At 35.2% G+C, this 15,286-nt stretch overlaps 1 protein-coding gene across 4 annotated transcripts in view; it reads left to right on the forward strand.

Moving 5' to 3' along the window:
- Positions 1-3,914: 3,914 nt before the first annotated feature.
- The window catches only part of LOC138182200 (thrombospondin type-1 domain-containing protein 4), a 29,801-nt gene continuing 18,429 nt past the window's right edge, over positions 3,915-15,286 (forward strand). The window contains exons 1-2 of one of the 4 annotated variants that reach the window (XM_069117794.1): positions 3,916-4,264; positions 11,609-12,030. In XM_069117794.1, the coding sequence (XP_068973895.1) occupies positions 11,980-12,030 (51 nt within the window). In that variant the 5' untranslated portion in view covers positions 3,916-4,264; positions 11,609-11,979. Of the gene's footprint in view, positions 4,265-11,348; positions 11,542-11,608; positions 12,031-15,286 lie in introns of those variants that run through there. The other 3 variants (XM_069117793.1, XM_069117795.1, XM_069117796.1) reach the window with 3 other exon arrangements.

Below are 15,286 nucleotides of genomic sequence, written 5' to 3' on the forward strand. Positions count from 1 at the left end.
GCCGCGTAGACCAGAGGCTGATGAACGATGATGATATAACGAGGGAGATGCACTCCGGACGTCTCGTAGGAATGCAGCAATTTAGCGATATCAACCAGACCGACGCGGCTAATTCTATCTACGCGCCACTCGATAATTTGTTCGCTGGAAAATTAGATCGGCACCACTGAGAAATCGCTAATTACCGATCCTTCAGCTCGGATCCGACGACGCGTAGACTAATCCATCGAGCAGAAACAGGACGAGGTCTGGTTGCGTCGATTTTACGATTTGAATTTTGTCGAATTAAAGCGAGTTAGATCGACAGCTACCTGATTATCAGCTATCCAGCCGAGAACTGGAACAGATACGTAATAAGTAGGCCCATTGATCCATGCATCATAATTTCGTAGCGAATTAGAGAGATCGTAATTGATCCAACGTCAATAATATCGACCGTTTCATGTTGGACATGGATAAAACGTGACGTGATGGTTTTTAGCGATTTCGAATTGGTTTGATTAATTTGAAGACTACAGAAGGAAAACAGGATAAGTTTCCGGTGTATTCTTTATGGCAGAGCTATTTTATAATGTAATATGTATTTTAAACCGTAACTTCATAGTTTGATATGTATAATTGTTAATAAATCTGATATTAACAGAATTTTCTTATTGGAGCTTGCAACTAAAAATGTATGCTCTTTAAAAAATGGTTCTAAAAATGGTTCATAATCTTTATAGTTTTAGACATATTGCCTATCTTAATAGTTCTTATATCTTTGACTTTTTACAAAACATTAACTTATAAACTATTTTTAGAAGACATAGTTACACTACGGATTTTTATGAATTTACAATAGAACGTACAGAATGTATAGAATATATATAGTAGAGTATTCGTTACAACTTTTAATAAGTAAACTAAATCTCTACTTAAGATATAAATTTCCATAAAGATCGGCTACCTACTTCTAGCTTTAGAGCACAAATTGTTTTCATTTTCAACTACATCATAGTAAAATACTACTTTTCTACTCATACCATTACTCATGACACTGCAATAAAAAATCAATAAAAATGTATTTATTATGTTTTTCTCCTATGATCACCATATTCTTTTGTTTATAAATCTCCTTCATTCATGTACCAATCCTACTATTTGTTGCTTGAGATCATGATTGGCGGTAGGAGTTGTTTATGGATTTTATGGGGATATTCGATTTTATTAGTGGCTTCTTTATGGCCTATTTTGGCTGTGGTCAATCGAAATGGCACATCTTGGGAACGCTGACATAAAACGCTCAACGGAAACATTGTGAAGGATGATACATCGATATCAGCCACTCGAAATACGGTACAAACACTCGTGATGATATATTTCAGTATAGTAGGCTCGATTAGGTAATAAATTATTCAAGAGAAACAGAACACTGGAGGTCTGGACATTTCGCGACGGCCAAACAGTGTTGCATTAGTCTGCAAAGTATACACTCGTGGCATACTGCAACCCGTAAATTTCGTGAAGGTTAGTTAATAGAGGATCCGACATATAAAAGCCATTGTGATGCTATTATTATTACATGTATATTGCACTATAGGTGGAAGTGTCACAATACAGGGAGGCGCAATTCCGATGTGCGTATGTGAGTTTGAGTAGTGTGAAATATTAGCGTCATATTTCATATTAGTATCGTGTTACGATGTGTGACGCTGTGCCCATGAAATGTGTCGTTCGCGTGGCAAATATTGTTTTCGATGTAGATATTCATTAACGTAATAAAAATCACGAGACGAGCGCGCGCTCGTTAGGATTTAATTGTTCTTTTAATTTTATCGTTAACGTTTATTCTTATCTCATCTTCCAAATTAATTTTAATATCTTATTATACTAAAAATTCCACGAGCTTGACATAGTTTTTATGCAATTATATGGAATTAAAATGGACTGTACAGTAAAAATTATGTAAACTTTGTACCGTTAAAAATAATTATGTAAAAATAATCTAAAGCCATTATTCAAATAAGAAACTAGACTTCTGCTTAACGCGTAATTCTAACCAAATATTGTAACATTCTATCACGATATAAAAACAAAGTAGAAACGAATTTAACCAAGAAAGTGGGGCACTGCCTATTTTTCGTTGGAAGAACAAACTATCGAATCGGTCGATTCGCCACAGGCGAGATCACAAAGCACCGGTTCAAGGGATGATACCGATACAATCGATAATATACTTAAATATTTAACGTTATTCACGGACTGGTCTATAACTACGATTACGCGTTACATCCATGTTTCGTATCAACGCGATCTTTTCTTACGACCGGTTGCTCGGTATGCTCCCTTTTTCCTTCAGAGAGCGAGGGGACTAACCACGTTGCATCGAATCGTCGTTTCTCCGTTTCGCGCGATGCATTAGAACCCGGCATTAGAATTACTAGACGCGGTGACATCGGTTTTCGATATTATTAAACGATATTTGTAGAGCCGATTTTCGATGTCACTGAAATGAACGTCGTCGATGTAAAAACGAACGTAGTAGGCGTGTATTAAATTCAAGACGATATTTATCGTTCATATTATAGAAATAAAATTGTTGGCGAACAGTAAGATTACTATAAAAACTGTTGAAAGAATATTTACCATGGAAGTGATCTATAATATCTGTTCGTATTAATTAATGGGTATTTGAATGAAACAAAAATGTAATTAGATTAAAATGAAGTTCGAGATATGCAATCGATATTATCCAAAAAATCAATGAATTTGTTTACTTATTCAACGAGAAGTCTAAAGTTATTTTATAACTTTGCAAAAGTAAATTACTTCCATTTTAAATATTCCCAGAAGTCTTAATTTAAACTTTAAACAAAATCTTCTTAGAAGCAACACGTCTTAATTGATTAATATACAGGTAACTAATTTTTTAAACATATGTTGCATAGTGCGCGGGTAAATTGACAAAGCGAAATTCGAGGTCTGATAATTGACGAAGATGTGGCAGGATCTTTCGGTATTTGGTTTCAGCGATGCACGCGTTTTAGTGGGTCGTGGATTATGGAACTAAAATTAGTTAACCCTCCGGTTACCATCTAGTCAGAAGAGTTTACAAAAAAGTGATCGCGACACAACAAACAAGCCGGTTAAACCGACTATATCTTCGTGTAAGCTTCTTTCGCGATAAACAACCATTATAAGGATCACCTAATTCTCTGTTACTTTTACTCCCGATGAGCTGCATCCAGTCGCTCCCCAGCGTTAAAAATCCATTATCGAGAAAAGGTACATGCGAAAGAGGACAACGCTGTTTTCTTTCTGTTCTCATTTGCATCTTGTCACTATAGGATGAGCTGATTAAAACTAATCTGTCAGTTCTGCATTTAAGCTGTTTGTTTTTAATTTATTATCTTCAATTTTGGTGTTTGGTCGTCAATCTTTAGTACATAGGTCGTTAAACTATTGGAAACTAACACGCCAGTTACGTTATAACCAAGCTTTGCTAAATCTAAAAAAGAGGATCTAAAAAAAGAGAATAAAAATACATAGTGAACCCGTGATTCAAATAAAAAACAGCAGAAAATCGTTCGGGCTAAAAGGCTTCATTCTCAACTGCTATTATACGCTTTTAAAAAACTCCATGAGTCAAGCTCTCAAAATTCCATTCCGCTTAATAATTCGCCGATTTCCTCTACCGTTTCGATCCGTGTTACATAGCCCTTAATTGAATTCCGATAAAGCACAGTGATTCAGAAACGTAAGAGGAAGAAAAAGGGCGAAAAAAGAAAAAAAAAGCGCGAAAGAAGAGGCAAACGGAAGGATCGAAAAGAGATGCGATCGGAAGCGTGGTGTGGTCAGGTGACAGACAAAGGTGGAGGCCCCCTAAAGCTGCGTTCATAGAGCAGCGCGAGACACACCGCTGTATAAAGTCGATCCTCTACCGACGGGAGCCGTCAGTTCGGCACGACACCTCTGTAAAGCACGACAGAGAAACTCGTCTCTCGGTATTCTGTAACATGCGGCACGCTACCGTGGCTGCAGCTTCTCATTTTCTCAAAGATCGAGCAACCGATCAGTGCGCATCGTGAACTCCGTACATCATACTGCACGTCGTTAAATTTTTCGTGAACTTTTCGGCGGGAATAATTTGAAAGAGTGTCGTATGAAAATAAAGAACACGAGTATGAAATAATTAAGTGGTTAAAATTGGTTTAAATCCTGGACGAAATTTTTATTCTTCATCTGTTTGTATAAATTCGCTCGACTGAGAAACAATTCGATGCAGGTGATACTTTGTGTTTTGTGTTGATAACGATCTCTTTTTGTAGTTGTTTTATAAAGAATATAATATCATATCTTGTTCTATGAGGAATTTGATGTAACTGAGGCTTAGTGTTTTCCTGACGATTTTATTTATGCTAGACTTTCCATAGGAATTTTAAGATCGACCTAACAGATTGATCTCTTGTATTCGATCTTTTTTTACATTGGGGTTGTGGGGTTGTACCAGATTCTATGTTGGTACGGGTACCGTTTAAAGTTCAAAGGTAATCGGATTCCCGTAACAAGTTGGTTTTTATATTTCTGGTCGCTAAGAATTATATTTTATTGTCAAGGAACATCGTTGACAAATTGAACGAACAAGATTAAGATATGTAAAGGATGTGTCAACGAACGTGAGCCATTAAAGAGTCAAATATGTTCCTGAAAAGCGTGCCAGGCCGAAAGAAACGTGACAGAGAATTCCATGTCCGCTAAACTATGACGTGAACCTCCTTGCTTCTGCCAGACAGCTATAATCTTTTTTCCTCCGCGCCGTCACGGCACCACGAGATTCTTTTTCTATCACAACATACACGGTACAGCTTAAAGCACTTTGTGCCACGCAAATCTAAATTTACGGTCCCTTTGACGGCTTCCACAGCTATTTTCGTGGACGAATGCAAGCGGCCTTGACTTTGTGCCCCTCTTCGCACGTGAATTTCGTTCTCACGTCCCGGAAGGCATTACGTTATCACGGTAAAATGTAATTACTAACATTCTCCAACCCGCTATAACCCAACTCTCACTTGCTTACGTATGGAAAGATTATAATTACCATTCCTCACTAATCACTAAAGGAGTAATAATGATCATAAATTGACTGCTTGTTAATAGAAAGATCAGACCACGGATGTTTATGCATTAATATAAATAAGTTAAAATATGCAAGAATACACAAGAAGTAAGAGTAAGTAATAATTTAGAGAGTAAAATGAATCTGCATTTTTATTCACATTCATGAAAGTATGAATTTGCATAAATATCCATAGTCTAGTAAGATTTAGGTAAATATCTAAATAACTTTTGATACAGAGTTACATTTTTCAAGTTTAAATAATCTTAAGTATTTTCAATAAAACTCCTGTGTTATGCATGTATTTGTTGAAAAATCAATTTCTTTGCTTACTTTTCATTCGATCTCATTGCGATGGAACTTGCATAAATATTAGATGATGCCTTCAAGTATGGTATTTAGTACAGTAACAACGTTTGGATATACAATGACGGAGATGATCGCCTCCCATACACAATGTGTTAAATTACATCACGTTATAGCGGGTTAACTACTTTGAGCATACTTATTAATAACGTAATTACATAACTATCTTCCTCCTACTCTAGTTTAATTTAACGATCCTACCTTTCTAATGTCTAAATAATTACACTCTTTACAAATATACCATGTAGTTTTATCCGTAATTCAGAATAAAAAAGAAGAAGAATTTATGATTGATAGAAACTACCCTATTTTGTCAACTCTTTCTAATCTCGATAAGTTTAGAACAAAATTAAAAGAAAAATATTTAAGTGTGCTCTTAAATTGAAGCTGCAGCTAAAGTCTGTTATAAAATCCATAATTTATCCATCATCTCGAAAACGCAAGCAAGTAGCTATCAAATATCACGAGGAAGACCCAGTATCTGTTACATGAGTATTTTGCTCTCTAGAAAATCGGTTTACCCCCGATCTGTCTTTTCACAAACGTGTATTAATAGTTCACGATCCCAGTGGGTCGATAATCGTAAAAATAAACGGTGCTTCACGTTATACCGACACTTGCGTAAGTACTTACTTACTTCAGATCCATTGGTATGGTGCTATTCTTTCTGGTGTGTTTTCGCTGTAATAAAGTAACGCGGTCTCATAAACATCGGTCATGAAAAAATAGACAGCGTAATGAAGAGTAGAAGCTGTTTGACGAGGCTCTACACCACTTTGTAATGTAATTAACACGTAGATTCTAGTTTAATGATGATTATATGAATTAATCTTGTTATTCATCAAAATATATTACACGATATAATAACATAATTAGAACACAAACTAATGGAATAATTTATTTGAAAATTATAAATTATTTTAATAATTTGAAGAAGTATCGTTGAAGAATCATTATTATTAGATTAAATGGTAAGCTTTTGCATTTTCATCGCGTTAAATACTGTTATATTATATTTACAAGATTGATATGTTACAATCAGGTTTCACAGAAATTTCGTATTTGGACGTGAAACAATTTTAGAAACGCTGACTTCTACATAAGCTTTGAATTCTTTATTCTTTCAATCATGACTTTGTAACAATCTAAATACATAGCAATCAAATACGAATGTGAGTATTCTTAAACGTAATTATTTAATTTTTGCTGTTTTAATCAAAATTTTTGCATTATTAAAGAAATATTTTCAAATTGCTTATTAAATCTTTTAAACTACATGTTAACAAGATGAATAGAAAAATCTGCTATCAAATTAATGAAAATACATAATTACTTTTGAATTACTAATCAACAGTAGCACGTTATAACCATCGAACATCTCATCGAAAATGCGGAAACTTTCCGTTTAATTAAATATTTTGTCTTCGTATTACGACATCGTTTGATCGATACTCGGCTCGTTTTCTGAAATATTGCGCCATTAACGTATTCTGTGGCGCCATTTCATTCGAACGACATATAGAGACAGCTACCGAATACATGCATAACCCATAATTCATATTCATCCGCAACGCGGCTACTTATCGTGTACTTACAGCGCACTTAACGTACGATATTTAGCTGGCAATAGTCCGTAATTAATGCACGCATACATCGCCACTTAAATAATCAGCTAATAGTTTAATTACGCCAAGATCACTGAATGACTAGTTGCAAAATCAACAAAGCGAGTTTTCCGACTCGTTAAACATTCTGTATGAATATTACAAACACAGTGTAACACTTCACAAGTGTTAACCAATATTGTACATAAACGTATAATAATATACATATAAGTAAATATTAAACAATGTTGGACATAAACAAAGTACCACGCGAGTGTTCATTTAAACTGTTCTCACTTACAAATTTGTTTAACAACTTTCCGGTCGACATTTCTTATTTTTTATTATACCACGGCAATTTATATTTTCTAGCGTTAATATGATCTACACGGTGAATGAATGATTTCAAAACAGATATGCAACCATGAATTAATTTCATCAATGGATAAGATACAGCAACACGAAAACGAACAAGTATAAAATACATAAAATAATCTTTCAGGAGAAAAGAATCTTACATTTATGGATCTAGCTCATAACTTTTCTATCTCTACTAACAGATTAAACTCGTGTTTACGATATAAATGGCTGAAATTATAACCCACGTAATCTGCTACTCGATCAATTCAATTTTTTCGTGAAGTCGCCGCGAAAGAAAAAGAAAAACGTAAACGTATCTACCGATTGTACATAATTACACCTGCAATAATTCCGTCTTCTTATTTTCCTCTTGCTTCATAAATTCCACGTGTTGCGTACCCATTGGCCCCACATTCCGCGCCATTTCAATTCCGCAAAATAAACATAAACTAATCCCTTTTGCTCTCGACTGGACCCATAAATTTCACCGCTTGATGCCGTGGCAGCGACACGGCAGCGTGGCGGGAAACGTGCCGGATAAACAATAGATTAAAACAGAGATAATGTAAACCAGGTGTAATTGAGATCGATCTACTGGAACCATCGATGTATGGCGCCAGCCGGGAAAAATCTCGTGCTGCCACGTTGTTGCAGCGGCGTTTAACTTTTCAGCGTGCGATATACACGATCACTCGAAAGTATCCAGACTCTTGTTTATTTTCGACAAGATGTAGTTTAGTTATGAGATTTTATGGATAAATTAAGATGCAATGATTTTGTTCTGTATAATCGTCATACGATGACAATGAAAGTATTTGAACACTTATCATTGAAAACTTTTGTGAACATAGTACGTGTATCATATGATACTTTTTTGGGATTGCATCAGCACTGTAATAAGAAGACTATCGTGATTATGTTGGTAAAATTTTGAACTAATCCCAAAATGTATATAGAGGTAACAATATATTTATTACAAGCTCGCAGTTCGTGCAAAATTAGTATACAGATATAATATAATAAAGGATGAAATTAAATTGACTGTTCAAATGCTTTGATGATTTTTGCGAAGTGTATGCTTGCAATAGATCTATTGTAACCTATGATACATTTTCGAATTAGTTTTAAATTTTACCAGTATAATCGCGATATTTGTGCCTCGATACAGTGCTAATGGAATTTCAAAATCATTAATATAACATGCATAATATATTCATAAAAGCTTTGTATGGTAAGTGTTCGAATACTTTCATGAATCACTGTGTGCAATAATATATAACTGGTAAAATATATTATAGCTATGTTTTTTAATAATCAATTTAGATTTACAGCCTGGCGAGTCCATAAAAAGACAGTAAGTGTTGTTTCTAATGATTAATTGACCATTAATTTGCACACTTTAATACAATTTGCATATTTTTACTATATATTCGTTATTAATATGTAGACTTCGATAAAATGGGTGCTGTTACTATCATGACCAAATTGTCCGGATACTTATGAGCAGTGGTGTATGTAATTCAAAACGAAAGAGACCGATGGAATGTTTGAACCGGTAGAAAAATAATTTTCCACGCGCGGCTCGCTTTCAACGGATAATTCCATGTAGGAGAACGATTACGTTCGACAGGTCGACGCACGACTAATATCGATTCCCGTCTAACGCTCACTAACAACTGGAGCATGAAGGCATTATGTGCGTGCGTATACGTACACGGACTCGAAGGCTTCTTTAATATCCAATTTCCTTCGTGTCGCATCATAACTCGTTTCTCACGATGCAAAATATGTATCTTGATCGTGCGTCGAATCGGAGCTCTTTGGCCATCGGTGAAGTGTTATTTGTGTGTCGTACGTGTGTACGTCAGAAGTACTTGCGAGTTGGTTTCAATAAAATTTTTATTAGACGGAATCGAGTTTTCGAGTTGTGGATGGTGTACTTGAGATATAAAGATATTGATGTAAATGGGACTTTTTATCTTAGTATTTTTTTATTGGAGATCGTTTTAATCGACTTTTTTTTAATATTTGTAGTTTTATGGTCTAATTTTCTTGTGAGTTAAATTATGTACATATATTGTTGATTTTGCTGTTTTAATCAGTTTCTTCTGATAGAAATATTATAGCAGTTTGTTTAAGAATATTTAAATTATAATAATATTACTTATATAATACTATAATTTTTCAGATCAATCTAATTATCTTTAAAAAAGAATCAGAAATGGCTAAAGTTTAACGAATTAAATATTGTAGAACAAGTGAAGTAGAAAATTACTCGAGTTAAAACAGACATATAATTTTAAGTGGTGCAAGTTTTGGAAAATTAATGAATTTCTTCTTATATCGTTATTTTAGAAACTGTATTTTGTACTTCGTTGCTTGCAAATTCCTCGTACTCCCTCGTACAAATTTTACAACTTAAAACTTCTGAAAAATTTATGACAATGTATTTCCCATTTTTCTTAGACATAAAAGTTTTGGAAAGAAAAAGTCTCGATCGTCTTGAAATGGGAAACGGCAATTCGCTGATAGTGCAGGCTGCATCATCGTCCGGAAATCGAGGACACGACTTAAAAATAGTAGGCGATCCTCCACCCACCTTCGGTGCCATTAAAATATTGTTCAAACGCCGAATATATTTTTTCGGTTGAAATGCGTTCATTCTACAAACGACAGAAACGGCGCCTTTCTTAAAACAATCCTAAAAATAGTCCAGCGATTTCCAACGGAATACTTTATCGTTCCGCTTTCTCGATGAACGGTTCCAAACTTTTTGCCGTTCGTGTTACACGCATTCGACATTAGCATGCGTCAACCTGAATCATCATCAAACCATGCACGTTCACGTTACACATCTAATTATTCTCATTAATGTAATATGTAATATGTAACGAGCTCTGTAACAATCATGTCTTTTTTCCTCTATTTAATCCAATAAAATGGTTCTAATTCTCCTACGAAATAGAGAAATCATTAATAGAATCAAATAATTATTTTTCAAATTTTTCATTTAAAAAATATCTGGCTGAAACGAGCAGGTCACGTATGTACCCTGAGCGTTGAAAGTGGCTTGCAATTTTGCGTCGAACGTATTGATCAATCTTGTCAACACGCAGTTTAATTAAACAATTACAAGAGGAACAAAACCTGTCTTGTTCGTTCATGGAGGAAAGTGTAGCGAGAAAACCGGAACGACGAAAAATCGAAAAAGTTCACCGATTTATTGGTTTGACCGATGTAATTACGAGCAAACTATAGATCAAGTGTACCATGCCTCTTTCTATCTGGCCGCGCCACAACCGTTCCCGTGTAAATAATTTCCTTATCCCTGCTATCCTTCTATCCGTGACTCGCGCGGTCGGGTTGATCACAATTTAGATATCAGCGGGGAAATTCCTGCGTGCCTCTCGGATACATGGTAACGCAAGAAACAATAAATAATATCCGCGTACCATAAATTGGTGGAAAAGTTGCATGGAAAATTGCTGACGCCAGAGGTACCCAATAGGTGTAAGAAAGAGCACAGAAACGTAATATAAAGGGAAAAATAGAAATATTGAGATTCTTGATTAAGGATGAATTATGATGGTGGTAGTTACAATTCTTTATAATGCCAAAACTAACACATTATTTTGGTATAGGATAGAAGATACATAATTCTGTTTCTCTAGATATAATTTGCCATTTGTTTTATAAAATAGAATTGATGATAAAAATATGTATGTGTCCCGATTCTCTTAATACGTATTTATTGCTGTACTCCAGAGAACGATACGAAATTAATATTTTTATATTGATTTTATTATTGTTTCTATATTCTATATCTATATTTTTCTATATCTATAATTTCTATATCTATAATTTCTATACTTAGTTTTGCAATATAGCTCTCGTTTCTTCTTTTGATTTCGGTTAATTCGACTTTTGTTTGAAATAAGATATTATCATGTTAGTTTGCTATCCAGATGCATTCCTAAGTATTTTATAACGTTCCTTTGCAGTATAGTTTTACCATTTAGGAATACAGCTGGGACTGTTTGTTCTTTCAACGCGCAAGTAACGTGTTTGAATTTCAATGAGATAATTTGAATTCTATTTTTACGAAACAAAGATCAGGTAGCGACAATTTTTGTATTATCTCTAATTACACGTAATGATCTTGATTTTTTTCTGTACAATGTAGCAAAATAGCATAAAGGTAGCAAAAAATTAGTAATAACCATTCATTATCTAATTTTGTTCAAAGATATGAAAACAGAACGAAAGAAAACGTACATCTTGTAAATTATCGTAATAAACGGTTAGATGGTGCAAACGAACAAAAGCGTGTACGAGTGAAACGTAATTACTGTGATTACTGTGATTTCGATGACATTCGAAAAAACAAAAACTGAATCGAAATACCGTGGTGTGGTGCAAAACTATTGGTGTACTCGAAAAATGACAAAGAATTGTTCGCGAAATCATTTCGAAACTCGTTACGAAGAAAATTAACGAAAAGAAGGTTACGTGGAAAAGAAGATGATACGTGGAGCGTGAACCAGAAGAAAAATAATGTCCAAGATGGATAAAGCTTTCCTGTTCTCTCTATTGATATCTCTGACGGTAAGATCCGAATAATATAATCAATGAAACGTTTACAATGATTTAACGCATGTTAGAATGATTTCTGGGCCAGTTCCAATTTGACTTGAACTTCAATGCCAAACTCGTAGATTAAATTAGTGTGCGGCTATTTGAACTGTCTGTGCGTATATGGAAAGAAAAAAAGGGTGTAAGTGCGGAGGCGGTGTCTTTGAAACCGATTCAAAAGACTCGCTTCTTTGAGCGACGCGTCATCAATTTTTATGGTACTTTTGTAAGCTTGTTTGGTTTTGAAATTAAGGAATAAATTAGTCAGTCAGATGTCTTAATTTCGACGAATATGGACTGGGTTGACAGTAAAAGTTATACTCTTACTCAAATACTTCTTTTTGACATTTAGTTCTTATCTAGAAAAATGTAAAGGTTAAACTAAAATATTTTACCATTAGAAAGATATTTTAGTTTAACCTTGATTTCTCCAAGAAAATATGCAAAAATTAAGACACTATAAAGTGAAGCATCTTTTTTTATCGAAGAATATATTAAAACTGGAATATTGTAAGATAAAAACTAGATCTTTTTTATGGAATATTTGAACATTCAAGTCTTGTTCATTAATAGTCTATATTATATATTCACAAATTAATATTTTACAATTTTAATCAATATTACTCATAACTAATTTAATTCCTGAACGAATCACGTAGGGGACCGCGAACGACAGTGGCTAATCTCCAGATTGCGCGTGAATATAATAATTTATACGCTGCACAAAAATCGTCGTGCCGGTCGGTCGTCGAAAGTGATTCGTTGAAAGACAAATTACAGGATATCTGGCGCCTCGTGGTTCCCACTCGTCCACGTTCTCAGCACATGCTGAAAAGCACAACTGCGTAGGGCCCACTTTTTTTCTTGCCTTTTCTCTTTCTCTTCGATCTTTCCTCCATCTCCGCCTTCTTTTCTTTTTCTTTCTTTATTTTCGTTTCTCTTTTTGGTTCGCTGGAGCCGCACGAGAAGACCGAAAGAGGCGTCTTTCGTTCTTGTGTCGGGGACTTACTACCACGGGCCAATAAAAAGTATCACACGGCCGTGTCTCGTTCGTGTCACGATGATAAGAGTGACTCTTTTTAGGAAGCATCTCTTTATTCGTGCGTGTCACCAAATTCGTTGAAAGCGTGTCGGTGTATTTCTTCCTGACACTGTCGAGAGGCAGCCTCGAAAGAGTAGGAGTTTCTCTCCCGGCTTTCTTCCGAGCTTCCTCATCTCTATGTTTAAAACGGATCCGCTGAGACGCTCGTAAATTCATTTCTCGAGGAAAACGATTTTGTTCCCACCGCTCCCTTTTTTCGATCCATTTTTGTTTGGTCAAGAGTTAGTGAGCACCATAGAAAAATACAGAAATGAAATGATACGCGTTTAAAGTCTCTCTTCTTAGTCACATAGAGTGTTAAAAAAAGATAATCCGAAGATTTATATACAGGCTTGTAAAAATAGACGATACTACGTTATTACGAATGTTCTAAATGGGTTAAATGTTTCATTATTTTTATTAAATGTGAAACGATATTTACGCGAACTCGAGTAACTTAAAGTAACTTAAAGTGTCGTAAAACGCAGCGACTCGGCAATTCCTTTCTCCTAGTGTGTAGTTTATAACAGCAGGTAATTTGGAATACGAAACAAATTTCATGCATTTTCAAGCGGTCGTAGGCGACACGAGACGCGTCCAGCAAATCGGCCAGGCGTGTTTCGTAAATTCAGCAATGTTTTTCGCATTGAGTAGCTAATGAATCGTTGTTGATGTTAGTCGTTAGTTTAATCATCGTTATTATTATCATTTACGCGGTCTAACGAGACCTCGTTGTCGCCGAAAAGATAAATAGTCGTCGCATACGCCTTTAATGAACGGTTGTATTTCAAAATTACAAAGAATATATCGTTGCTTCGCCAGGGACCCGTTCAAACCGGTTTTTTCGTGTCCATTAGGAACTATGACGAATAAAGTGACGATCGTGGAACATATATTGGCGGGACGAGCCTCGTTTTTACGTAAAATGCGGATAAATCCTAAATAACAAAGTAGTATGAGTCAGAAATGGTCCGGCATCGCGTTTGTCGCACGTAAAAGGAGTTGTTGAGTATATTTATATGGTATGAATATCCTCATGGAGATAAAAGAGGTAGGGCGTCAGCTTTATGAGAATAAAGGCGCCATGTCGTGAAGGAAAAATGAGAACCGATTAACGAAGTTATTTATTGCTTTACAATTCTACCACTCTCTCGTTAATTATCATAAAAGATGCATAAATCTTGCGCTATGTCAATCAAACTTTAAGCTACTGCCTTAACATAGTTTTTAATAAATATGGAAACAGGTTAGAAATCAATGGTATAAAGAAGTATATCCTTTCTCACTTTCAACATCGTTCTACTGTCTTATCATATCTTATTAAAATGTTACCAATCATCAAGATAATCGTTCTAATTTAACGCATGACTACTTTGATACTGTATCGTTCATTTATTATCAATTTGAAAGCAGTTCTCCGCTGTTCAAAGCTTCTGAGAAACTATGTCAGACCAAACGTCATCTTCATCAACATGTATAATAAATCCATCGCAAATCTGGTATTTTTGTACTTACGATTAATCAACGTTTCTTGAGAAATATTGTTATATGATGCGAATCACGTTGATTACTGTAAGAGTCGAAATAGGACTGATCTAGGATAAAGACACCGGCGATGTTTGCCTAACGATTGATCATAAAGAGAATGATGACAAGCTACCCTCCGTTGAGAAAACAAGATGTTCTTTTATTTATTGGCGCTCGTGTGTCGTAAATTACGCTATTTAATTGTGACGAGCGTCGATTTTTCTCCTTCCTTTGATGAGCCAAAACCCGTCTGTAATGCCCAAGGTCTGTCTAGGAAGTACCACGTTGTGTGAAACGCATTCCATCCGTTAAATCTTCAGCGTAACACATATTCTTAGACCGACCCAATAACACATTGTAACAGATTCGGACTGCTCTTACCAGAAAACAATATTATCCTTGATCCAAATTTATCGGTTAAATCTCGTTTGTGTGACATTCCTAAGGTTAAAGATCGTTCATCAATCATGAGAATCGAAATCCATCACGTTGCGCCCACGTTGCTGCTGAAGGTGGCCTGTGGTATTCAAGAGACGCGTCTTCTTCAGGGTGTTTTAGAGTTATTGTAAAATGTCTTTTCGTAGAATGCGTTGGAGTTGACCTTTTAGGTGTTGGAGGATA

Source organism: Bombus flavifrons, chromosome 8 (genome assembly GCF_040668555.2).
Source record: "Bombus flavifrons isolate JBK064 chromosome 8, iyBomFlav1_principal, whole genome shotgun sequence".
Taxonomy (NCBI): Eukaryota; Metazoa; Arthropoda; class Insecta; order Hymenoptera; family Apidae; genus Bombus; species Bombus flavifrons.